Genomic DNA, 27,232 nt, shown 5'->3' with positions numbered 1-27,232 from the left:
TGGTGGGATCTGTTTTTCTGTTCGCCGGAGGGAAAAATCCCGGCCCACTCACACATCTAACAAATCGGGCTTTTCCTTCGTGCAGTCCTTGCACAGCCAAAATTCGCTACCAGTCTTTTATGTTTTCCTGGCACGTTGTCCGTACAGGAGTCTGCGCACTATAAGGCTGGGTGCATTTCGGCGAACCTCCATACGCTACGTTTCCCGTAACGCACGTAACGGTCCGCTCCACCGATGCTCCAACGTGCCAAAACCTCATCCAATCACGTTGTCGCTGAATGCTGCTGCTGCTGCTTTGGGTGTGAGGAAAATGCGTCTTAATTCCGAGCAGCCAGCAGTCCGTACCGTTCGTCCTTTATCGATTTCACAACGTTAGGTTCAGTCCCTTCCAGAACAGCCCAGGCTCTATTCGCCATCCATTTTTTAGCAAGGGGGGTGTGTGCAGGTTCGGAAACATGGCACACACATACACGGTCCACCTGCCAGACCTGTCTGAAGTTTGATAGGCATATCCATCGATGACGTCATTGGTTTTTGTGGGGGGAGTTTGTTTCGCGTATCCACTGGAGAATCATATTTCCTTCGCTTCGTCTTGGTGTAGCGACTGGAACAAGCCAAGGCTACATGAGACACGGGGCAGCTTGTGAAGTCGATTTGTGGTTGCTCCGAATGACTCACTCCCCTTTGACATACTGTCGGTTAGGCTCGACGTTGGCCATTGGTAATATTGTGCAAAAATGTGCTTATATGACACCTGCCAGTCAACCAACCTGGCTTGTGGAACGGTTCATGCTTGTCCTACATGCACTTATTTGTTATTTGATTTGTTATTTCGCGCAACCTTCAGTGGTCCGGCTTCCTGGGGACAAAGGAAATGCCATACTAACGTATACTTTGAAGGTTTCCGGTGAGATACCTGAAACCTCACATACTTTCGCTACTTTTGCTCTAGACTACTTATGAATGCCATAAACCAAGCTATGTTCTGTGAGGGCGGGTTGCAAAATGGTCAAACGTCGTCGAGTGATACCGTCTTGATATATTTCCGGTTGGAATACAATAGACGATTAACTAACGTTGATGAGTTAAACCCGTTCGTGTACTCCACCTAATGGAGATGAATTGTTGATTATCGTCATCGACTTTCTGTTGACGGACATTTGAAGCGTCGATTTCTTTCACAATTGGGTAACTCGGCAAAACAACAAAGTAGTAGGAAAGAGTGGAAGAAAATATCTACATGACGCATCGACAATGAGCATCATACCTAGAAAATGCCTTTAATCATCCACCATCCAAATTGGAATTAAAGTGGGCAGGAACCTGTTCGTGATTAATCCGAAAGGGATTTGAACAACTGCCAGCCATCGGAAGAGAAAGATTTGTTTTCTTTTGAGAAGTACCAACAAAAGCCTTGAGTTCCTTTTTTTCTGCATCACTTGAGGACTTAATTTACCAACCGGGCTGTCTGTCGTTGGATCTTTTTTGATAGAGATGTTACCAAAAAATCAAATACTATTCTGAGAAGTTGGAAGAAACGCTTGAGCTTACTAATTGAATGTGAAAACAAAGAAACAAATGTCGCCAACACTGTTTAAAGAGAACGTCATCGTTAGACGACAGGAAGTTATAAATATTTGCAATTTTAAAACCATCCCTGTCGTACTTCTGACGTACGCTAGGGTGGTAGGAACAGGTTTGTCCAACGTCATAACGTCAATAAAAGTAATCCCGACACCTCCATGTGCCCGGTCACGCTATCGTTGCGCCATGACCTACGTATGTGTTGATTGCATTGCCCATCGTCATCTTTAAGATATACCGGTGTAATTTGGCCGGAGTCATCGTTTGCTTGACCCTTTTTATACGTGCCTGTTTAACATCCAGCGCCGTTTGAAAGAACGGCGTCTAAAAGTTGTTAAATGATTGTATTATCACTGAAACCATCTCCTTTTAAGAAGGGGAATTCATTACGTTGTCCAGAATGACCTCGTTTGGGGACGGTTCCTTGCGAAATTTTAACTACCATGAAGTCATTAAATGTTCGCGCAGGATCTCATACCATTATTTACATACTAGCTAGTGGCAATGTGACTCAAATTGTGGACAATCACATAAAACCACCGTGTCGGAAATGCTGAAAGACACACTGACATTGGTGGTTCTTTCAAGCCGGCCCTGGTCTGTGCCTTACAGGGAGGACAATCTTGCGCGCTCACGTGTAGAAGATAAGAAGTAATGTCCAATCAGCCAGAGAATATCGTGCATGCACGACAGCCATTCCTTCTGAGAGCTTAAGTACAAACTTCATGCATAAATGCTGTCCTGTAAACAGCGTATCAGAATGTGCATTGCTCTTATCAATAAACCGTATAAAGAACATGCAACGTGCCATATCAGAAACGGCGATGTTTCTTCGAAGCAAATACCATTCCACTTTGTTGGCGCTCAAGCTCCATGTTGTAATGCAATTGACATTTTATAATCATTGGAAAAACCGCCGAACCTTCTTTCGGTGCGTAATACTTTTAGTATCATTTCTTATCGCATCACCCCATGTGGTGGATAAAAACACACACCTCAAAAGTGTCGATACTAGAAGTGCGATCTCTAACCGGTTTTACAAGTGTGCGCAGGATGGTTTGTGACGTGATCGCGTGCCTAAAAATGTAACCTTGAGAGTACGAGCCGGGAGCATCAACTCCGGTTTTTGGTCGTTTATCAACTTCGTTCGTTTTTTTCCCCGTTCGTTTTGTGATGCTCAAGATGTCCAAAGGCGATTGCAGGCATTCGAAACATCTCGTCCCGATTATGGCGTTTAAAAAGCATCCAAATTACGCCGTGGTCGTTCGAAATGAAAAGTGGTAGAACCAGTTCCATCACCTCATGATCAGTGTTCTTTTTTTTTTTTTTTAAAGGAACAAGTGTATTGGAATTTTAAGATTTTACTTTTCCCTTGTGTGTTCCCTCCGAAACGGCTCGATTGGCCCTTAAGACCTTTGGTTCCATAAATTAAGATTATGTTCATTGTATGTCTGGAATGGAATTGTATGGAATGGAATGCGTTTACTTCGGTGTGTTTTTTTTTGCATTAATTTTGATGTTAAGCCAGACATGCAAAATCATTCGAGATGAAAAGGCGCAGATTAACGCAACCGTTTCCGTTCCCTTATCAAGAGGCTGCCATCGAGTGGTCGCGTGATTGTTGTGCGGTTTCAAATCAACCGATGGGGTACAACGAACTGAAATATGTAAACAGAAAAAATGCCGATGAGTCAATGGTTTGCCGGTACTGAAACTTTGCTGATAAGACGCGAAAAAATGATTCAAGAGACGCCGTCCTATAATTAACAAATCTAAATAACAAAAATAAACGTGGCGGAAGGGGGTGTTGTGGTTCGAGTTGTATAATGAGGATTTGATTCGTTTAAATGAAATCGTTTAATATTATGGTTCTTGCACAACCATCAATGTGTCGAGTCTTATCAGCACAGAGTAAAATATATGTGAAGAATTATGTTTGCTATGCAACAGTGCAAAACAAGCAGCAGCTTATTTGCATATGCTTGGTGGAAACAGTTGAACTATTTTCATGGTCGAACCACCTTCCCAACGTCAATCGATAAGCGTTTGGACCTTCTCCATCGTCACCATGACCGTCATCATCATCATCATTATGATAGGCTGTTGCGTTGTGGCCGTTCGTGTTCTCCACCTGCAGCAATTCTGGCAACGGCGGTTAGGTTTGTTCTCATAGGCCAGTTTTTTTGTTTTTGTTTTTGGTTTTTGGAGGCTGATGATTACGTGACGCCAATTTGTGCTACCAGTTTCGTGCCCACTTTTCAACTCTGGCCGAAGAAAACTCTGCTCAGGAAAAAAGGTTGCGCCCGAAGAACTCTCGACGTTAGGCTCGTTAGGCTTGCTGAATAATAGAACGTGTCCCCCAAAAGAGCCAGCGTGTGTGTGTGTGCGTGTGTCCTGTTGAACTTTTCAATGGCAGCGGGTGTCCTTCAGGCGTCGGGTCAAAGTGATGGAGTGGTCCAAACGGGATGTTCATGGACGCTTTCTTCCGCAAAACCTGTCTGCGTGTGGAAGGTCATCGGAAGGAGTATCGTCGGTGCACAGCATGGCGTGCCGTTATTTTCCACGACCATAAACTGGTTGTTGCCTATGCACAATTGATTTCTGGTCCCCGTCCGTTGTAGTAGGATTTGCTGTCGGGTCGTTTCGACGTTGTTTATGCTCGTCAACTTTCGGTCACGTTCGTGTGTCATGGGCAGCACCCTCAAGGTTGATGTTGTCCGTAACGGTTGGAGACCTCTCCGTAAGGCCACTTGGGAGGCACGGCGAGTGAGGGAGAATTTTGAGGATCACGTGGAAAATTCAATTATCGCGTTAAACGGGGATGAACCTATGCCTAGTAACAGTCTCCTTTTCTATGTGCAGGTCATAAAAGATACAACGCGTGCATATAATATCTTTACCTGAAATTCAATATTCTACTGAATTTTTTAAACAAAATTTTGCATGACAAATGTTAAGATTTGGTAGTTCAGGGATATGGAATGTCCTAGTTCATGTCTTTATCCTTGATCCAATTTTCCCGAAGCTGCCTGACGTCAATGATTTTTCGACTTACGTAACCTAAGTTCATTGTCCCTGCAGTTTGCATCAGATTTGTGCACTTTTCTTTCACGAACGAAACGATTTGTGATCGTTCCTTCGAGGGACTCATCCAGCGTCGTTCGTCTGAGCGTCCTCGACCTACATTTATCCAGCGTACGATCGGGACAAAAAGTCTAAACTAAATTTTCCTACACACCCTGACGTCGACCTTCCGGAAGCGTTTACAGCGTCCCGTCCTTCTACGTTTTCATACGTCGACTTCCGACCGCGTTTAGCCCCTCTGGACCGGTGCCAGTACGTGAGATGTGGCGAGTTCAAGGGTAGAGCTTTGAGTAATTTAATTATTTTTACTTACCCATTTTCCACCCGGAATCATCGTCCGTTGGCACTATTTTCTCCAGCACAATTGCTATCCTTTATCCTGGGTAGATGACCCGGATTTTTCCCGCGAGAGGCGCAGTTTTGTTTTTTTTGTTTTGTTCTTCGCGCCCTGTTTGCCGCGAGGCATCGTTTACAATTTATGTAAATTAAGCATTAACCTAGTTCGTGCCGTCTAGTTCCTCCGGAGCCAGACTGCACGCTGCAGGCCGTGGGCGGTGGGTCACGGGTCATTTGAATGCGTGGAAATAATGTAGTTTCCACCGTGTGGTGGTGGTGGGCCCCCTTGTGGAAATGGTATTGGCGTCCATTTTTTCCTCCATCGCAAAGGCACCGGGTGGGAAATGAGCAATTCATTCTAGATGCATTTCACACAGGGTGCATGTATAAGCAATGTCCTTCGGATGGCGACTGGACACGCATATGCTAATCGTGGCCATCGGTGGCATGCATTTCACTGGTGCACGGGTTGTCATCGATCGTGCAAGCAGATCGCGATGGAGTGCTGTTTCCTTTGGACCACGTCTGACCAGGCTGCAGAATCGCGGTGGCTTCTCTCTGTTATGCATTTTTCAGCGCATCAATTTTACATGGCCAATGGTGTCGGTTTCGAAGGCGCTGAAGTTGATGGATGGCACAGAAAGAAACAACAGGGTAGATGTTGTTTTTCGAATGGTCTTTACATTTCAAATTAATTGTTTTCAGAATTTGGCATTGAATTTAAATCGATTGGTGAACTTTCACTAAGAACAATTTCGTACCCGTTATTTATATGTTTGAAGGTTTTATATAAACTTTTTTTTATTAAACGCAAATTTATATTACTATCGCATAGGTTGTTGTTTTGAAAACAATATTCGATTCGGCTCGCAAATTAATCAATCGTAAAGTTTTTTTTTTCGCTCATTTCCGTTGATTCGTTTCCTCAAGGTTACTGGAGGAAGTTTCTCGAACTTTGGAACATTCGATGGCACTAATTCGAGGCGCGTTAGTTCACGCATCGTCGACGGTGTAATGATCGATCTTAGTGTTTGTGTGGGGGTTTGTGTGAGTGTGCATAATTTAGTGCGGTTTTATCCCCAGGCACAATCGATGAAAACAGATAACCACTGGTCCAAATTCTCCAGCTAATGGTGCTTTAAACAGCTTTCCGAAAATACCAGCCTAATTGTTGTTTTGCTGCACTGCCTTCGAAGTGGGTTAATGTGCGCGTTTGGAAATTGAAGCTCGGTGGTAAATAAAATACAACTCTGTAACGCATCACCTAACTTAACGTAAATATAGCGGCGTTTGCGCTAGCGCTTAACTGGTCTTGGAACGGTTTGGAATCATCACCAACGGCTGCCGTTTGAAGTTATGCTCTAAATACACTTTCTTCTAAGCTTCGGTATGCCTTCGGTGTAGTAAGTTGTTTGTTTTCATTTATTCTTTTTACTTCGTTTCATCTTATCTACTACTTAAGTTGTGTTAACACATTCTACCGTAAGTGTTTTGGAGAGGAGCTCTCTATGTTTAGTCGAACTACTAGCAGTTATCGTTGCATTTTTCGCATGCACCGTGATCACACCGATGCATCACGACCTCAAGGCTAACCACTACAACACTAGGAACTAGGAACTAGCTGGACAGGCGCTTACGCTGTTGAAAGATCAAAATATCTTCCGCGGCCTGCGCAAAACACGTTGCGCAATGTTACCTGAAGCCCTCCTTCGTCGAACGTTCTCGATCTTTGCATTCCTCTCGAGTTACTCGTTTCGCTTATGCAGGCTTTAGTGCGTCTCCAAGAATATCGTGTGTTTTCATTTCCGAGAAAGTTACACATCAGTAGAGGGTTCAGTTCCTCCGAGGGATTTTTCAGCGTATCGATTATTTGCATTGGAAACACGCCATTTCAAGTGGTTATTGTAGTGACCTCGGCCATCGATGGAGAAGGTAAACTTGTCACAGTGATTATTTTACGTTCGGAAAAGCAATGAATAAACCTTGTAACTCGACTCCGCTCGAGTCGTAGTCAGCTTCACTTCAGGAAGAGAGCGGCCGAAGGTGAGGTGGTGAGTGGTGCCTAATTGAAGTATGCCTTTTACGCCCTATGACCACTGGAAACCGGTCCGAGCTTGGTGCGAAAGGTAGCAAACAAACGACATCTCGATGATTTAAGACATGAGGCACAGGACAAGATATGGTGAACGCCAGTTCGTGACAAAATAAGTCTGTGACGTAGAATTTGTGTAGAGAAAATAAGAAGTGCTGTTTACATTTACGACCTCTTTAAAAATAATGTTCAATCAGCGAGCTAGTAGCAAACGTTTGGAAACCTATGGGAAACAAATTCACCGATCGTTCTGAACGCAAAAGCCTAACTCATTTTGTTCGTATATCTTTTATTTTCACACCGTTGGTTATGAGCTTCCGTGAATCGTGATCTCCGATGAACAATAAAACTGGGAAGCTTCACGCTCATAGTCAATGCGTCCCACGTGACCAGCTTGGGAAACCTAAGTTGATCAGAATGAACATTACAATCCATTGAACAGGCTATTTCGCAGTGAGTCAGCGCAAGTAGAATGCGATTGCTTTCCAGTAAATAAGCCAGTCACTTGAGGGGCTTATAATGCCTTGCCAATAAATTGTCTGTCTCAATCGGTTTTACTGGGAGGGTTAAATGTGTAACCAAGTTCCCCAGGAAACGAGAATCTATAAACTGGGTGAACTTTTTATTCATTACTTCCCCGTGTCGTACTCGCGGACGTTGTGGCAAAATTTGTAACGATCGTAACACGCAGCATTTCACATCTGGCAAAAGGAAGCGCACGACCGGTTGGGCAACAACACGTTTGGGCGCTGTCGTAAAACGGCAAACGAAAGATTAAAAAACAAACAACCATTGCTAACGCGAACTCTGGGAGACAACGGATCGTAGTATTTTTACATCGCACACTGTTTTTGGGCGGATTAAAAATAGGATTCTTAGGACGATCGAACAGACGCGTTTAACGGACAGCGTCGGACAATGGAAAACACGAGCGGCACACGAGCAGCCTGTGGACCATCATGATTATCATCGTCGCGAAAGCGCCATTAAAAACGTGCCGTATCGTTCACTACTACCTGACGAGGGTGTGGTGGAGTGGCTTTGTTTTGTTCGAGCAGAGAAGATGGAAGGTAACCCGAGACAGTTCCGTTAAGAATAAGTGACAAGCCCCAGAGCGCACGGTGTGTGACGTCTCACACATGGGACACAACTCCGAATCGCCGGCTTAATGGATGCTTAAATACTACGCCGTTATTGATCGATTGATCTCTTTTGATGGTGATGTCTGAAGATTGATCCTCTTTTAGCTAACCATTTATATGTATCGAACTGAAGAATCATCACGTTGATTCTAATCTTTGGGTTACTCTTTGGTGATTTATAACATGCAAAATATGTTTTGACTCAGATATTCGAATACTAAATTATCATTCACATCCCCAGAGTGAGCAAAAGAGCTACTACTAGTCGTCCCAGATACTTGAAGGCTAAATCCGGGATGCGAATCCTAAAAAAGGAAATGAAGAAGTAAAACAGAAGATATAAAATTTATGAACTCTAGTTTATATACTCATTCATTGTTTTGGGATACGAATTCCTCTTTGGAATACTGTTAACTCTTTTACTCACTTTTCGAATTTGTTTTTTGCTTAGGACTCAAATTTGTGTTGCAATTCCTAATTCATTTGCATTGCATTGCTTAAAACTCAAAAGTGCTATAAAAACTGCCTGTGTTGAGTTTAATCTATCACTGCTTCACTCACTAAGTATCTACTCTCACTCACTCGCTCTCACTCACTCGCTCTCACTCATTACGCCCATCACTAGCAGCGGTGGCATGATCCTTGCGATGTTTTCCCAGCACTGCGAGAGAACCGTTCCATGTACTTCTTATTCATCAAAATGCCCCATTGACTTCCGACTGTCGTTGATTGAATTAGCCATGGTCTGATCTGATAACGTCGCCGATGATGCGTCACACGAAAGGAAAGCGATCGTGGAGCTCGGTCGGTGCAGGAGAGAGGCTCACTTGAAATTGCCTCGGAAATGATCTCAAGTATGTGCCCTCATATTCCACCGATTGTCCGTCCTCCATGTGACGTCGCTGTCTGAGAACTGCCATCGTTTTACCTCCTGCCAAAACGGTCGACCACCGAAGGCGAAGGGAAAGAATTTCGGTGGGAAGGAGCACTGCGCGGGTCGGTCTTTTTGAACCCGCAGTTCACTGGCAAGCGGGTGCCACGATGTGACGTGTGAAATTGTTTGATTGAATTAGGGGACTTCTGCATCTCCGCACTACGACATCGAACGTCGCACTGAGAAGTACTCGCTTTTTAAACGCTCCAGGTGGCCTTTTCTATCTGCATGTGGTAAGATTGCTGCAGGTAGACGAGAAATGATATTACCCAGGAAATAACATCACGATGGGAAATAGTATCCAACCGTAGAAAATTCAATTTGTTACCAGCTTCCATCGAGAAGGTAGTGGTGCGTAAATTATCTAACAGTACAGTGAGGGTCCGTGATTTCATGGTTCCAGACGGCCGTGGTGAGAGCAGACGGCCAGGGTAGTCGTAGGGGTTAATTGACTTTGATGCTAATCATTCATCAGACGAGCGTGAACCCAACGAGACCTGCCTTGCCTGCCTGCCCCCCGTCTGTTATATATGATGTTTGCGTAAAGGTAGCGTTATGGGAGAAATATTCTTCTCGTTGATGGAACGTCGGTTAGTTGAATAAAATATCGCGCCGGGAAACGGGGAGTGGGGGAGTTGAGCTGTACGGTACATGTTCCTCGTCGAGTATCCAGTTTGCTGCCGTGGAGGAATTTTCCATTCTACAAACTGAACAGCGATATTAGCCACACTTGAACTTGATGCAACCGATCCAGAGATAGAACCAAGCAGACCTTCAAACGTTTCCATGACGCTAAATTATTTACGGACGAACCATCCAAGTAGTCATCCATGTTTAAATAGCTCTTAAGTTTAATGTTGTTGCTTGCTTTTCCAGTCGTGAAATGGAAATGTACGCGTTCCGATCGACTGGCGGCCAGTGATCGATTATTTTCAATTCGTCGGTGTTTATTTGTATGCATTGAAACGTTCTGCTTATCACATCCGGCTGGGAAAATGTGCCTCCTCCTCCTCCTGCCTGTACGGGTGTAACCACCGAGGAATAAATGTCACTGTGCGCCACAAGTACAGTCGTTCGGGTCCGTGTTGACAATTTTTGACCATTTTGGCACAAGATAGGTGACATTGAAAATAGGGTGCGAAAATATAACTGCCTAAGCCTTGCTGCAGCGGAACCAAAACTAGGAAAACTCGGGCGGAATGTGACGCGCGATGCAAGCACATCGTAATTTGGCCATTATTTAATTCTGACTGTACGATGATTTGCGGTGCATGTTGGCGTTGTGCATCTGTGGTGGTTGTTGCGCGGATCATTAATCTTGCGCCACATCATCGCCTGTGTCTTTTTCTCCGTTTTTGTGTAGTTTGCCTTCACCTTGAATGCTATAAATAAATATGTCACCGTTCGTAATGTACATTCTATCAATTTCTCTATCCTTAATTCTTCTTTCACTTCGTGTCTCATCTCAGGTGCAGAGTCAGTCCGCCGGCAGTAGCGATGACGGTGGCCAGTGTGTATGGTACGGCATCTGCAACGTGGACACCCTGAACCGGGCCAAGTACTGTGCGTACAACGGGACGGCGAAGGTGGTCGACGGCAAGACGAAGGAACTGCTGAAGGTCTGGTGCGGCCATCTGCTGGTCGAGGATGACGCAGGCAACGTGAACACGTGCTGTGATGCGGCGCAGGTGAGTGGCCAACTCCGCCGGTGGATCCGGTTTGTAGTGTTTATTTGATAAGGGACAAATGGACACGCCTAGATCATACAGGATTTTAAAGGGTGGATAACATCACCCTTCGGAATTTGCGTGACGACTTTTTTTTTGCGACGCAATAATTGGGGCTGGGTAGTGAGCAGGAGAGGTTGTAAATCCGCTACAGGGATTCGAATCCAGAATGACTCCATAGGATTCGATTCTTTGTTACTGATTCAAAGATGTGGTGAGTAGTGACTCTTTGACATACTCAATCTTTTGGGATTCTATGCGGCGGTTAATAACTCATTATGCACGGTTCAAATCGCGTGATGATAGTTTAGTCTGGTTGAAATCTCCAAAATGCTCTACTCACTGAAAAGAGCTATTTGATACATCACTAGCAATAATCCTATACTTTTGCTCCTCACTTAAAGTCGTACACTTCCGCTCCTCACCCTATCAGCATGGGAGATTAAAATTCTTTGCTAAAATTGTGAAGGAAAACCTGTCGGATACTAGCCGAAGAATGTCGCTGAAGCTGAAGAAATCTACCGTGTTGTAGTCGACTTGTGATCTCATGCAAGGAAATAGTATTGACGGCGGTGTGTAGCGTTTCCTTCCCAAAGCATGGGGCAATGGGGGACACGAACGGTGGAATGAAGAGCGCGGCCCGGTTGACCTTGACAGTGGCGAAAATCCTCTATCCGCCGCGTCCAGCTGCTTCCGCGTGTCACGCATCGGGACCGTGAGGCGAAGTCTGTGATGCGTAGCCATACATTAAGTATGGCCTGTTCCGCCCTACGCAATTGACAAACTGGCGCTTTAAAGAAGAAGCGAGAGAGGCGTCAGAATTGTGCGCATTCCCCGCGTTCCTGCGCAGATTCGACTTTTGCCTGGCCGAGCAAAGCGGAATCAATGGTACTACCGTTGCACGCGGTAGAGTGCGCGGTATCTGCACGGTTGGTGCAATAGTAAAGTGCCAATGATTGTTTGTTGCCAGAGACAGGTGCAGCGATAGAACGCACGGGTGTGTTTGCCTTAGTCTTAGGCGTTCGGTCGCGATGTCACCCGGAGGGGGGGTTGACGGACTGACGATGATACCGCTACTGCTCTGGCATTAGGCTGCTAAGGTCAACGTAGGACGATGCACCCGATACCACCACCAATAGCCCTCACGGCAATACTCTCGGAGAGGGCAGTGACATTCGCGAAGGCTGCAAGTTATGCTGATCCGCTCGATAGCTTGTATTCGCGGCCAAGTAACCCACTGAATCTTCGAACCGGTCCCACCCGGTGTTTGCAGTGGCTTACCTTGGGTGGGCATTGTCTTACGAATTGCGATCGTGTTTTGCGACCCGCGAGACAGACTTCAAAGGAGAACTTGAATTTCCTGACCCAAAGGTAAACAGAGCGGCCGAGACTTTCGGCGCTGTTTTTCAGGGAACAAGATGTCGGCGTATTCCCGACGTGTTCTACACCATTAGCTCTCAGCACCACCAGACCACCTACCGCGATGTATGTTTGCATCTGTATGTGTGTGTTGTTTTGCTGCTTCCTCGTACTGGCTCATGTTTTTGCCAATAGACTATTTTAGAAAGCATGCATTACTTTTCTTGCACGGTTCGTGCTTCTGCAATACTGGTGTGTTTACGGGGTTTGGCTTGATGGATGAGCTCTTGGGTAGAAAAATGAATGGATATCTCCCATCCGCGGATAGTGACTACAGCTTGTTGGTTGCCAGATCGCTTAAAGCATCCGCTGACCATCAGTTGGCAGTGTCGATTTTTTTTTCTTTGCTTCCCAAGAACCGAAACGTGTTTTTACGAATTGGAAAATGAAGAAGATCAACCTTAGCTGCATTTCCATTCCACGATTGCTCGTCATGGTCAGATTGGATTGGAGCAACGTTAAACTGAGGCTAATCTTGTTTGCCAAATGAAGGGTCACTTTTTCTCCTAGATACGCCAGCAATTCAGGGAAGGTTTAGGGCTTAAGCAATCATAATGTTGCTGTACCACTTTTAGTTTGGTTCTGGTTTTGGGAAATATTTTCACAAACAATCGCTAGCCTCTCCGTCTATATTTTTAAGCATCCCCTATTTTAAGGATCTGATCATGGAGGCATATAAAGATAGTCATGAACCAAATCGTATACCTTTCAACTTAGCTAAACATTTGGTCAAACGGAAATCCAATCCTTCGATGCGTAAAACACATGGTCCCTGATGTGTATGATAAAAAAATAGACAAGATCAGAAAAATTAGAATCGGCTACGGTTGAACTAAAAATTCCTCGATACAAATTTAGAACTCACCTTTAACTCACCATTAATAGTCAAGAGAACTTGCTGGTAGAAACAAAGTCGCATAATGCACAAATTCCTTTTATTTGTTGATAAGTTAATATTTCATCATTCCATTTAGTCTTCTTTTAATCTATTTTTTACTAAAATTTTAATTTTTACTCATCGCTGCATTGCGGCAGGTTGAAGTGCTGAACAAAAATGTTGCCTTGGCATCAAACTTCCTCGCCCGGTGTCCGTCGTGCATGTCCAATCTGGTGCGGCATATGTGCGACTTTACCTGCAGCCCGCAGCAATCCAGCTTCATAAAGGTGGTTTCGACGGAAGAGGTCGAAGCGACGGATGGGGAGGACACGAAGGACGAAGCGCCGTTGGCAACGGCCGGCACGACGACGGCCCAGCCCGCCAAGGAGTTCATCACGAAAATCGACATCCACATTACGCAGCAGTACCTGAACGGGACGTTCGAGTCGTGTAACCAGGTGTCCGTGCCGTCCACCGGCCAGCTCGCACTCGATCTGATGTGCGGCGACTGGGGCGCATCCCGCTGCAGCCCGTCCAAGTGGTTCCACTTCATGGGCGACGCGGAGAACAACCTGTACGTACCGTTCCAGATCGACTACGTGGCGCATAGTTCGCCCAACGAAACCATCGACGGGTACCTACCCTGGAACCCACGGATCGTGCCGTGCCATGAAAAGCTGGATGTAAGTGGTCGAGACCAGAGTAGACAGACAACAACTTCGGTTGGGTTCGTTTGTAATACTTCTTTTTTGCACCGTAGCCCAACACTCCGGCCTGTTCTTGTGTCGACTGCGAGGCGTCTTGTCCGAAGCCTCCGCCACCGCCTAGTCCACCACAGCCGTTCATCATCTACAACATGGACGGATACGCGGTGGTGATGTTCGTCGTGTTTGTCGTCTGCAGCGGATTGTTCCTGATCGGTGCCTGCTTCTGCCACTCGAGCACTGGTGCTGCCGCAACCGTCATTGGAGCAAGTAAGTATACGTCAGCTGTGTGTGCTTTTTTTTACTTCTAGTCTGGCGCTGTTTATGCCAACCTTAGCAGCGATAGCGTCCCATGAGATTGTGCTGTTTTAATTCCAAAATTATGTGGAAGATTTTTTTTTTAATTTTAAACTTTCAATGTTCTTTTACATCATATTATATTGGGAAAGCATGACGGCATGAGGATTGAATTGCTTCACATGATAGTAAAGTGTACAAAAATTGAAAAAATAGTTTTTTTTTTACAAATTTTACCGCTATACACAAATGCCAAAGGCTTTTCCGGTGTATTACGCTGCAGGATATGAATATGTCAATAAGTGAAGAATCAATCTATTACTTATACCAGTCTCAATGCATCAAAAATGGAATGTACAACATAGAACCGTGGCGAGAAATCCTTTCTCAATCGTAACCTCAACGTTGCTCAGGATAAAAAGAAACCCCAAAAGATTAAACCCCACCAAACGCGCTAGCGTTCACTCGATTTTTTTTTATTTCCATAAATTGATTTTAGTTCGCTGAGGTCAGTCTAGTACGTTCTTACCCAGTTCATGAATGATGCATCCCATCCCGTCTGTGGGTGGCAATGAAAGGATTGAATATTCGGCATAGATTTGCGGTTGATTATTATCCGTTTCCGAGCGAGGTGACATTGGTTGACCTCGAGCACGTGCCTCTGGCGACTTAAATTCTGGACTGAACCAGCACGGGCTTCCCACTACATGTCCTGTCTGGTTTTGCGTAATCAAATGTAATGCGATGAATTTAATCTCGTCTAACTTAATGTTACTTTTCTTCTGCTTTTGCGAAGAACGAACGGTACGTAGGCAGCATTAATTATATGTGTGCGTCCACAAAGAGACAAAAATGTAATAGTCCGCTTAAACAATTTAGGGCAATTAATGCAATTAAATATTCGATGTATGCAAAACTAAAGTTAATAATGATAAAACCATTGTGACCATCCCTGTGCCGGATATGCTCTACTGCACGATAGGAGGAGGTACTGGTTTGGACACTGTTCAGTTCACAGGCGTTGCGTGCTGCGCACCCATTGAAGAAGTTTTGTCGTATTGCGCTAAAAAGACGCTGCTACCCCATACCGGCGAGTAATGATTATTTTGTTTTTCAAACCGTTGAAAATAATGATGGCAATAAGCGACCGAAATGTAGATAACGATTAGATTGAACCACTGGCGAGCGAAGAAGTTCGTGCAATCGTCGTCCATTCAGGGAACAGTAGTTGTGTGTATACAAACAGAAGGTCCGCTGGAAAACAAATAACTGGATTATTTTTATCATTGCTACGATCGGGTTGAAATGATTCAGTTGGGTCTGGCACACGGTTTTGCGTTTCGGGACGTTGTATCTTATACTTTAGTGTAATTTTTCAACTTTGATTAAATCGATTTATATTCATTCTTGAAGTAAAAGAAGAATATTTTCAATCATGCGATTCTAACCTATTCTCGCCAATGTCACTAATCTACCGACACGGATTGTAAGCTAAGGTGAATTGCAGGGAAAAGGTTCTAATATGAAAATGCCCGGTACAAATCACCACAGGAACACACGCTATCACACTATTTCTGGACACGTCCAGCTCACATCAAAGGAGAAAAAAGAAAATCTTTATCATATTAATATACCCACAAAATCGCTTGCGCGCTGGATTCGATAACTGTAAACTGATCCCACCATTGTTCTTTTTTCGTTCTCTTTTTTCTCTCTTTTTCTTCGGTTTTACCAAAACATGAATTTGCGGTACTGAAAACTTGAAAACAAAACGAACAAAAATATTCAAACCAAAACCGAATCGAACAAACGCAACATCCGCCGCTCATGCATTCAACAAACGTCAACACCTCTTTTGCGCCAAAAACCATTTTCAAAACCGAAAAATTTCCATCGAACACCCACCACTCCCACAACAAACGACATGATCTACGAAAATATCAACCCACGCCCGCTCTTTATGATCGATGTGCCAACACGCGTGCCACTCGCTGTTTCCTGTGTGGGGACTACAACTATTACTACTACTACTACTACTACTGCAATTACTACTGCAAACATCATCTGTAGAACTATTGGTAAACGGTGATGACACGTTACCCTCGGACCTGCGGTCCTCCGTTGGCCGCAGACTGGCCGGTGGACTCTCCTCTAACAGTGGCGATCTGGGCACGGATCGGGAAGACTCACCCCTACAGTCGAAGCGCTCGAGTAGGTTTCTTTCTGGTTTGTTTGGATACGTTTTTATTCACGTTGTTTTTCGTTTACGCATCTCATCATCAATCGGCATCATATATTTGTACGTTACGATACTAGACATACTGTATTGGGAAATCATACGCTTGTGTGTATAGTTTGAAATCATCATAACCCAACGAAGACCATCAACTTTCACACGAAAAGCACTATACCTAGCCATTCACAGTTTGACATTAAACATCCTCATTGTGCTGCTTATAAATTCATGAAACTCCATTACTTTTACTCATTGGTGTATAATTAATCCCATTGGTTGGTAGCTTCATTGCATCAATGGTTTTAGGTTGGTTTAATTATTCAGTACAAATTACGTGCAAATTTTATGTTATTCATCCGCTTTTCAACACATTAACACCGAACTGGCACCAATCTATGTTCGCCCGTAAGGACTTTCTCAAGCTTTAGTCCCGACAACACTCATGTCCTTTGAAGCTTTATGTTGCTGTCTCGCCGTCGATGTAACAAACCCAGCAAGAATATTCTCACTATGACATGAAGTGGCCCATAACAGGAACAATTTCCACGTGACATATATCGACATATGTTGTACACACACACGGTTTTTAGGCTAGCAACGATCTCTTACGTGAAGATCTGACTCAAAATCAAAACCCAAGTCTCACGCATACCAACTATGTCTCGTTGAAACCTGTGTTGTTCTTCTCCTAGCACTCCTCTCCGCAACTCTCTGAAACATCTTTTCCGTCTTTCCTTATCCGTAAAACAATGTGCATGTGTATCGTAATTATATATAAATACTCATACATAAATGTTATGCGTCCTGTTAAACGTGAGCTTTGCTTTAAAGTGTCTCTAGTGCTGTCGCTGATAGATTATGTTTTTGTTTTTTTTTTGTGTTTTGCGGGAGCTACAGGTGCTACATGGGACGGCGAGCAAGAACTGCGCCCCCATCCGTCGGATATTGCCGCTGGTGACGATGACGATGATGAGTCGGGTTACTTCGAGCGCCTTGGAGCGAAGACGGAGACCGCACTGGAGCACTTCTTTACCGCATGGGGAACAACATGCGCCAAATATCCTTGGCTTGTGCTGCTCGGAGGTACGTAACACACCGTTGCTGACTGTTTTAAATTTTACTAAACTCGGAATGTTTCTTTTTGTTGTTGCAGGGCTTGTGTTTATCGTTACCATGGGTATGGGCATTCACTTCCTGCGTGTCACCACGAACCCGGTGGAACTGTGGGCCTCGCCGTACTCCAGGTCTCGGGTCGAGCGTGAGTACTTCGACTCCACCTTCGAACCGTTCTACCGTATCGAGCAGATCATCATCGCGGCGCAAAACCTAAGCAACGTATCGCACAACACGTCGAACGGTGTGGTACAGTTCGGTCCCGTGTTCAATCGACAGTTTCTGTTGGACGTGTTCGATCTCCAGGAACAGATCAAGAAGATTTCCGCTCCGCTCAACGATGGAAGCAACGATACGGTCGGGCTGAAGGATATCTGTATTGCACCGCTTAGCTCGAGCGAACGGCCAGTCGTGACGAAAGACTGTGTGGTTCAGTCGCTGTGGGGCTACTTCGGGGACGATATGGATAACTTCAACGACGAGGAAGAGGACGGCCAGGGCTACGTGGTGAACTATCTCGATAAATTGATCCAGTGCTTCGGAAACTACTACAACCCGGACTGTCTGGCACCGTACGGTGGCCCGATCGATCCAGCGATCGCACTCGGTGGGATCCCGCAGCCGGAGACGCCGGACGAGAAGCCAAACTATGCGCAGGCGAGCGCCGTCATCCTAACGTTCCTGGTGCGCAACTACCACGACAAGGAAAAGCTGCAACCAGCTCTCGCCTGGGAAACGGAGTACGTGAACTTTATGCGCAACTGGACGCGGGCAAACATGAGCATCGCGTTCACCTCCGAGCGCTCGATCGAAGACGAGCTGGCCCGCGAATCCCAGTCCGACGTGTCGACCATCCTGGTGTCATACATCATTATGTTCGCATATATCGCCATTTCGCTCGGTCACGTCAACCAGTGGAGCAGAGCGCTAATCGACTCGAAGGTAACCCTCGGGCTGGGTGGTGTGGCCATTGTGCTGGCCTCGGTAGTTGCCTCGGTGGGCATATTTGGCTACATTGGCGTACCGGCAACGCTGATCATCGTGGAGGTGATTCCGTTCCTCGTGCTTGCGGTCGGTGTGGACAACATCTTCATCCTGGTGCAGACGCATCAGCGCGACACCAAGAAACCGACGGAGACACACGCGGAACACATCGGGCGCATTTTGGGTCGTGTCGGACCATCGATTCTGCTCACGTCGGTGAGCGAAAGCTGCTGCTTCTTCCTCGGAGGCCTGTCCGATATGCCGGCCGTACGTGCCTTCGCTCTGTACGCAGGAATGGCTCTGCTGATCGACTTTTTCCTGCAGATTACGTGCTTTGTAAGTCTGCTGGCGCTCGACACGATCCGCCAGGCGGACAATCGGCTGGACATTCTCTGCTTCCTGCGCGGCTCCAAGAAGGACATGCCGACCAGCATCAGCGAGGGACTGCTGTTTAAGTTCTTCAAAAGCATCTACGTACCGTTCGTGATGCGGAAGCCGGTGCGCGTCGCCGTGATGATCGTGTTCTTCGGGTGGCTCTGCTCGAGTATCGCCGTTGCGCCACACATCGACATCGGTCTTGACCAGGAGCTGTCGATGCCGGGTGACAGCTTTGTGCTGCAATTCTTCCGCCACCTTCAGAAGTATCTGAGCATTGGACCTCCGGTTTACTTCGTGGTAAAGAACGGTCTAAACTACTCGATGCTACAGGATCAGAATTTGATCTGTGGCGGGCAGTACTGCAACGTGGACAGCCTTTCGACACAGTTGTACATCGCTAGCAAGCAGCCTCAGTCCACGTACCTCGCCCGGCCGGCCCAATCGTGGTTGGACGACTACATCGATTGGTCCGGTTCGTCGGGATGCTGCAAACAGTGGGCCAACGGAAGTTTCTGTCCGCATGAAAGTAAGTATTGGGCATAAGCAGTAAATTTTCAATTTTAAATACATCCCACTTACTGTTTTTTTTTTTGCTTACAGAAAGTGCCTGTGGAGCGTGCGATATTTCACTGACGCCGGAAAAACGTCCGGTGGAGAGTAGCTTCCGCCAATACGTGTCCTTCTTCCTCGAGGACAATCCGGATGTAGCGTGTGCCAAGGCGGGTCATGCTGCGTATGGCACGGGCGTTAAGTACCAACCAGATCCTGCCTCCGCTCTTTACAACGACGTTGGCGCATCCTACTTCATGGCCTTTCACACTATCCTAAAATCGTCCTCCGACTACTACGAGGCGCTCCGGTCGGCGCGAAAGATTTCCGCCAACATCACTAGCACCATCCATGCGAACCTGCGGCTGCAGGGCCGAAGCGAAGCGGAAATCCAGCAGATCGAGGTGTTCCCGTACTCAGTGTTTTACGTGTTCTACGAGCAATACCTCACGATGTGGCCAGACACGCTCAAGAGTATGGGCATTTCGGTGCTGGCCATCTTCATCGTCACGTTCCTACTGATGGGCTTCGACATCCACTCGTCACTGGTGGTGGTCATCACCATCACCATGATCGTGATCAACATCGGTGGCCTCATGTACCACTGGAGCATCTCGCTCAATGCCGTCTCGCTCGTGAACCTGGTAATGGCGGTCGGTATCAGTGTCGAGTTTTGCTCTCATCTCGTGCACAGTTTCGCCATGTCGGTGGAGGAAACGCGCGAGAAGCGCGCCGCCGACGCACTCACCAAGATGGGTAGCTCCGTGTTCTCCGGCATTACGCTCACCAAGTTCGGTGGCATCCTGGTGCTTGGGTTCGCGCACAGCCAAATCTTCCAGGTGTTCTACTTCCGAATGTACTTGGGCATTGTGCTGTACGGGGCCGCCCACGGGCTCGTGTTTTTGCCGGTTCTACTCAGCTATATCGGTAAGTGTCATTTGCCACCCGGTTCAACGTCATGCAAGCCAAGATTTTCCTTGCCTTCTCCTCGGCGACCCGAGAGGGAGATCCTCTACACTGATACAGACACACAAGGTGGTGTGCGAATTCGAGCTTTATGTTTACTCTGTTCTCTGTGCGTCGCAACTAATTTCCTTTCTATCTACGCTACCTTATCGGCTTTTGCAATCGTTCGCATTCGGCGGATTGTGAGTTATATAATTGTCTTCCTTTTGTGCAGACGAGTGACCCCGTTGTTTATGATCATCTTTGAAGGAAAAATGAGCTATAGGAATCGTTTCGTTGCTATCGTTGAATGAGCGGCTTTATCGCGTTTGTTTTCTTCTAAGTAGCTGTTAGTATGAAGTAATTTCATATTTTAAACAGTTGATCATATAAGATCATCCGCGCTTACGCTTTTGTTTGAGTGTGCGCTGTGCGTGATGAGTTGGTTCGCTGGAGAAGGAAACTACTCAGCTCGTTTCATTTCATGACATAATTCTTTCGTACCCTGAATAGCGAATGAGTTGTGTATTTTGTTTGTCTTTGCCTCCGCACGAATATATTTAGTTTTGTTTTTCTCCAGACCATATTATTTGTCTTCATACCAATTGCATCAATCGCAAGGTGGTTTTTGGCTTCATATTTTTAGTTTTGATTTCGTTAAACAAAATTGTTCAATCATGTTCCCCATTACCTAGAATCATTGAAGATTCTTCTACATAGTGTCTAGAACATCCCAGTCATCATATCATTAGCAGCAATGTTTTCATCTAAAAATGAATGTTTCCTAGAATAGTTTACGTAGATCCCGCGAGTGCGCCCGTCCGAATTTCCTCTCTCCACCATCGCGACGTTAGTTAAACATAGTTTCTAACACCTTGGTAATAACCATCGAAGCATCGCTCAGTAGGGTAGTAGTGCATGTTTCTTTAATGTATGTACTATTCGTTCGTATTAATCTCTTCGAAGTCGCACAACCAGAAAACATTTTGACCAACCAAAATGTTTATGAAAAAAAAGCAAGGTTCTTTCAAATACTCCCATCTCGCTACCTCTAGCGATACATATATGTACATACTCGCATATCTGAAAAAGCTCGTTCTGAGACCAAAATTTATTAATCCTGTAACGTATTCTTTTCTCCGTTTTTCTTCTCTTCCCATGAACCATACAAAAAACCTGTCCAATGCCGAAATAAATTCGAATTGGATTACCACCAAAACATATCGCGCGTACAACTCCCCGGGTTCCCTTCCCGTCTGTATGTGTGTCCATGACGTCCATGCATTACGCATTCGGGTGTTTAAATGTCACCGGTTTGGTTTGGTTCATCTGCACGAATACGGCAAAACGAAAAAAAAAAAACAAAAACCAAAAATCGATGGACAATCGTAATCAATTGTTGATGCATAATGCAAAATTCGTTCGATGCGGAATCGAATGCGCTGACGTGTATGTGTGTTTTTGAACCCGTCGAAAACAAAAATCAAAATCCCCCCTCCGGGCAACCGAATTGTAGGCGCGCCTATCAACAAAGTAAAACTCGCCAATCACCGACGGCAAGCGATGCAGGAAACCCAGGAAACGTCCCTGTCGACAACCGTAAGCAAACCCAACCCCAGTGTTGTGCATCACCACCAGCATCATCGTCATCACCACCATTCTCAGCCGCACACTAATAATAGCGCTCGTCCTGCCGATGGCCACCGTTGCCTTGATGATCCTGGTGGTCTCGGAGGCTGTTTTAGTGGTTGTTGTTGTTGTACTAGCGTAGTGTCACCACCACCGACATCATCATCCCCATTATCACAACCATCGTCGTCATCATCATCATCACGCACCGTCCCACCATCATCCTTCTCATCATTAGCACCCCTTATGCACTGCTTTCGCATGGTTTTGTGTTCTAGTAGTTCTAAGAAACGATCCTATCCCTGCCAAACTCGGTCTTGCAGTAGCGGCGCAGCAGGTGGCTGTTGCCGCTGTTCTAATCACGCTGTTTGGAGTAAATCCAGCAGTTTTAAGCACGTTTCCACTCCACCGAACCACCCTTCTCCGGCGGAAACAACCCGGTTTCAGCCGGAACAAATGAGGGCACCAGATGCTGCAGAGCGCAGGGGGTTGACTGGAGCCAACGATTGCGGTAGTTGCGTCGATCATCGGTGGAAGCTTGGGCGGGACCACCGGCATCCACCCTCGAAGTTCTGTTGCTTCCGTTCGTCCGTCAGGCAGCCGAACGAAAGCACGTACTATTCGAACACGGAATATTGCTTCAATGTCACTCTACCGATGAATGACGTGGCCACCATCGTGGGCAATCACGATCCTTGTTTTCTACCCACAACCACTGGTGGGATGGAATCGAAAAACATGTAAAATTTGCGCCCATCATTCAACTCCATTTGACCTGGCTTCGCTTGGTGTTTACTGCAACTCCACTAGCATCCCTCATTTTAAAGTATGTATCATTTATTACGCAACCTACCAATTTAGTGTATCTTGGTGTCGGTATGAATTTGTTAGATACACTTCGACCGAGTACACCGTCTGGAGGAGGGCCACGTTTGGTTTGTTTACAATCTGTTGTAGCCTGTTTAACTAGACTGTTTGAGGCACTCCACAGTACACGCCGATACTTACGAAAGTCTATTTAACTTTCACTGGTTCCACAAGCACTTCTTTGGTATTTTTCGTTCGTATGTTGTGTGTCATCATCGTCCATTGGAGATGAATAGTAACCACCAATGTTGTATTCGTCCATTGCTAATTAGATTTCAACATTTTACAAGAGAATTATTAATAGAAAATAGTGCATCCCTTTGACACCCACTCTTTTACAGCATCGTCATTTTTTTTAGTAAGTTGTCAAACCGCTTCTATCATTCTCCGAATATGAATTTAAAATTTTCTAAACATGAGCCGTGAGAACTGTCCACGTTCATAGCAAATTTGGCATTCTTTCTATCATGCAGGTGTACACAATTAGGTTTGGTTAACAACTTTCATCTTTAATTGTGTATGCATGAAATCCACACGAATCGATCCTATTCAACAGGATTTACATCCGTTCTTCCGTCTTTTATCCATTTTGCAAACATGAAGAAAGCTTTTTGCTAACCCATGGTAGCAAATGTCAATCGTTGTGCGTGTGAAAGGGATGTTGTTTTATTTTTCCTAAAGAATCTATCCATCGAAGGATGTTGATTGTTTGACCCGATGTGCTGTTCCTTCCTTTTATCCGTTTATTGTTTAACTTTACTTTCTGTTCTGTGAATCAACTTAGAGCGCACTAGCAATTGAACGCATATCATCATCAATCGATTGCGGGGGGGAAGGGGAGCTAAGGCAAAGTAGCAGCAAAAATTCTAATCGTACCATTGTTGTTTCGTTTCCCTTTTTTCTTTTTCCATATCCGTGTTTTTCTTGACGGCGTTTCTCACCCCGTTCATCTTGCTATTGTACTTCTGCCCTTCTCGATCCTGATACGCCCGTGTGTTGTACTCGTCCGTTTGTTGCGTACGAAATGTTGTCGCTGCAGCTGCACCGGGATGAAAGAATATTTATGTTTGAACGGATCGAGGCCGATATACACGGTTACTAAGTATTCCGTCGATGATTGTGCTTTTCTACATTCGTTTCAGTTTCTTTGATTTTCCTAGAGTCTTTCTTTTCGTTATTGTTTTTGTTTGTCAACCAAGAATATAGAACTCATTTGATCAATCTTCTTTCTGTGCGTGCCTTTCTCTCTATATGCTATGGTACAGATATTGTATTGGAAGGATACTGTTCACCGTATCTTGCCAAATGCTCATCGATAAATGTGCAGCTCATATGTTTTAGTATGTTTGCAAACGTCGTGTTCCTTTGGTTTGGCCTTTACCGTTTATTGTTTTCCCCATGTGGTACTTCGATCGTTTTGCACTATCATTTTCACATCTGTTGCACCAGTCTCTTATGGCTTATACCATGAAACAGACATTCCAAATGAGCTTTCAATGTTTATGTGTTGAAATTGATCGTATTTTTTTGAATTAGTAATTTTTTTGTTCAATCTACACAGTGGTTGATAATGTTTGGTGGAGCCTTTTTTCGTTTTGATATTTTAATATTATTTTGCGCAAAAGTGGCATTATTGGAGGTTCTAGTCCACCTTCGGATATGTTTACCAACCATGGGGTGCGCAACGCGGAAAATTTTCCGACAATCGACGCCCGACAATGGTCGCCAGTGCCTTTTTAGACATTGTTCTTAATCATGTTGAGGAAAGGTGCGTATTTTGCCGATCCCGGTCGGCATCAACTGTGGTACTCCTAGTGCATAGCGCTCTATCAATAGATGTATGCTGCTTTCTAGGGTTTCGTAGCGGCAATATACACAACTAGACAGAAACCACCTGCCCAAGGAGTGTCAAGCAATGAACACTTGCGCACGTGCGCCTATAACCCTATATTCACAACTTTGAATACTAAGTCACATTCCACACATTGTGTACATCCACATAACAGCGTTATCCCGGTCGTGGCTGAGGGATAGTTGGTACGATTTTAGCTTAAAGCTTTTAACAACGTTTTCTTTTGCGCCATTAACCTTTCCGCTGGGAGTATGTAGCATTTTTCACGGTCGTGGTATATAAATGGCATACCAGGGCACGGCAGGGAATATGTGAAGGGCAATCACATTCATAGTTGCTTTGGATGTAAGGTGTATTTTGCAAAGTCTTCTGTATAAAGGCCTATATACATTTTGAATTCTTTAAGATTGTGAATATTTTGATCAAACTAAATCGCTTGATAGCTCACGATATCTATTTGATTAATTTATGTTTCGAGGTTGTTGAATTTGCATTTTTTGTTTAGTTTAGTTATAGTACGTATTGTGTTTCCGCTAACTGTTTATTTATGTTGGCTTTATTTATTAGTCGGAATATGTTACCGTATCATCGTAGAGTGCTTCTCATAGTTATGTCATGTACAGTTCTGCTATTCGTGATGTATTTTCTTCGCTATCTTCCTTCTCCCCCTATCCGTACGCGTGGTTTTGTGGAACCGTTTTCGGATCACTGATTTCTTGTGTTTTGTTTACTTGCCCTTTTTGGACGCATCGTCGTCGTAACGCAGGCGTGATGCATCGCCGAAGAAGACGTTCCAGCGACAACGTCGCCAATACCCAACACCACCCCAATCCTGCTGAGATCGATGAGGAGCAGAATCCGGAGCAGTCTGCAGCGTACTACGACGAGGGCCGACAAAAACGACAATCCGCCGACTATGAATACGACCACGACGACATCATCCAGCACGACGACGGCGACGATAACCACCAGCAGCGACCACACCAATCGCATTACACTAAGGTTCAGCAGGAGCAGGAAAAAACCGAACACGCAGCAAGAAGGATTAGTGGAATCGCCGCAGCACGCCACCGAGGCCATCAGTCGCCCCCGAAGCACCACAACCACCAACAACATCGGACAATCCTCGACATCCACGTCCGACACGCCGTTCCTACAAGTCAGGATACCGAGGGGCTTACCGAGCCTCTTCTGCAACAAGCATCCTCCAGCAAGCAGGGCGCCCCGCACGGACCTATAAAGAGGGAAAGCCAGCCGAAAGGAGGGAGCACGATCGTGGAACCGGTACACCACCATCAGTCAAACGTTGAGCTGCCTGCAGCCTCCGGTGGCGCCAGCGCACCGAAGCTCTCGCCAACTTCCTCCAATTCCTCGTCGTCTCTATCGTCGAAGGCATCGAAAACATCCAAAGCATCTGCAGCCAGCCGGAATCGATTGCGCAAGAGCAGATCGAAGGACGCGCAGACGGAGATCGAGCACCCGAAGGCCCCGCTAGTAGTAGCGGAAGATTCCGAAGACTTGGACGACGAGGAGGAGGGTGTGGAGGAGAAGAAAGAAGATAAGGAAACCACATCGTCGAATCGATGGAGTCCCAGTTATATCACCGCCGATGACGGGGAGAGAGACCACGGGGCGGACGATAATAGCATTCGAAGTACCTTGCATTCGACGTCATGGAGTACGGCTTCGGCTTCCAATCGCGAGCGGGAAGAAACCAACAGGTGGAAGCAATGAAGAGCTTGAAACATTGCTTTTTGCGCGTGCAGACAAATCATTGCCGAGGAGAGTACAGGGGAGCATGGTGATCGGGAGTGGATGAACAACAGATCGTTATATATATATACATACCTATATATGCATATTTATATTTTTAGTCATGATGGTCCGTTGATCGGAGAAGAAGTTTAGATGTTCGGAGACCGTAAAATATACACCCACACACACACACACACACACAGTGGCTCATACGCGACCTATCGTTTACGAAGATCAAATGTAGGGTCTTACATTTCCATCAAAATTGCACAGCAAAATAAAAAGGCTAGAGCTAGCGAGTGATTCAACACAATTCTTTCTAAGAGCTACCACTAGTGGACCGGTTTTCCGTTCCTGACTACTGCCGACTCTATGAGATTGGCGTCGTTGTGATGCAAAGCAACAATTGAAAGGGGAATACAAACCTAATCATTAGAAGAGACATCGAAATTTCGAGAAATCGACTCATGGGCCTTTCCTTTAGTGATAGGAATCTTTCGCATGGAACACGGAACGCACAGGGTAAGCTTTATCCTGCGGCAATGTACAGGTAGTAGAAAACGGAAGAGATACTTGGAAGGAAAATCAAATAACTTGCGTAAACTCCAGCTCTTGTCTTGTGTGTGCGTGTGTGGCTTGGTATACATTTGTCTCCGGATGGATAGACATATTGAAATTAACATACATTTTATCGTGGCACGCTACGATGCTGGAAATCTCAGCTGACA

At 45.5% G+C, this 27,232-nt stretch overlaps 1 protein-coding gene across 1 annotated transcript in view; it reads left to right on the top strand.

Annotated features, from left to right (window-relative positions):
* Nucleotides 1-26,590, top strand: part of LOC131293048 (NPC intracellular cholesterol transporter 1) — a 33,685-nt gene extending 7,095 nt beyond the window's left edge. The window contains exons 2-11 of the mRNA XM_058321128.1: nucleotides 10,642-10,860; nucleotides 13,354-13,878; nucleotides 13,956-14,169; nucleotides 16,267-16,407; nucleotides 17,330-17,515; nucleotides 17,586-19,433; nucleotides 19,508-20,383; nucleotides 21,918-22,000; nucleotides 23,937-23,991; nucleotides 25,516-26,590. Of these exons, the coding sequence (XP_058177111.1) occupies nucleotides 10,642-10,860; nucleotides 13,354-13,878; nucleotides 13,956-14,169; nucleotides 16,267-16,407; nucleotides 17,330-17,515; nucleotides 17,586-19,433; nucleotides 19,508-20,383; nucleotides 21,918-22,000; nucleotides 23,937-23,991; nucleotides 25,516-26,483 (5,115 nt within the window). The 3' untranslated portion in view covers nucleotides 26,484-26,590. The remainder of the gene's footprint in view (nucleotides 1-10,641; nucleotides 10,861-13,353; nucleotides 13,879-13,955; nucleotides 14,170-16,266; nucleotides 16,408-17,329; nucleotides 17,516-17,585; nucleotides 19,434-19,507; nucleotides 20,384-21,917; nucleotides 22,001-23,936; nucleotides 23,992-25,515) is intronic.
* Nucleotides 26,591-27,232: the final 642 nt, after the last annotated feature.

The sequence above is a fragment of the Anopheles ziemanni genome, chromosome 2 (assembly GCF_943734765.1).
Source record: "Anopheles ziemanni chromosome 2, idAnoZiCoDA_A2_x.2, whole genome shotgun sequence".
Taxonomy (NCBI): Eukaryota; Metazoa; Arthropoda; class Insecta; order Diptera; family Culicidae; genus Anopheles; species Anopheles ziemanni.
Note: the sequence above shows the minus strand (reverse complement) of the source record. Positions and strands in the feature narration are given on the sequence as shown.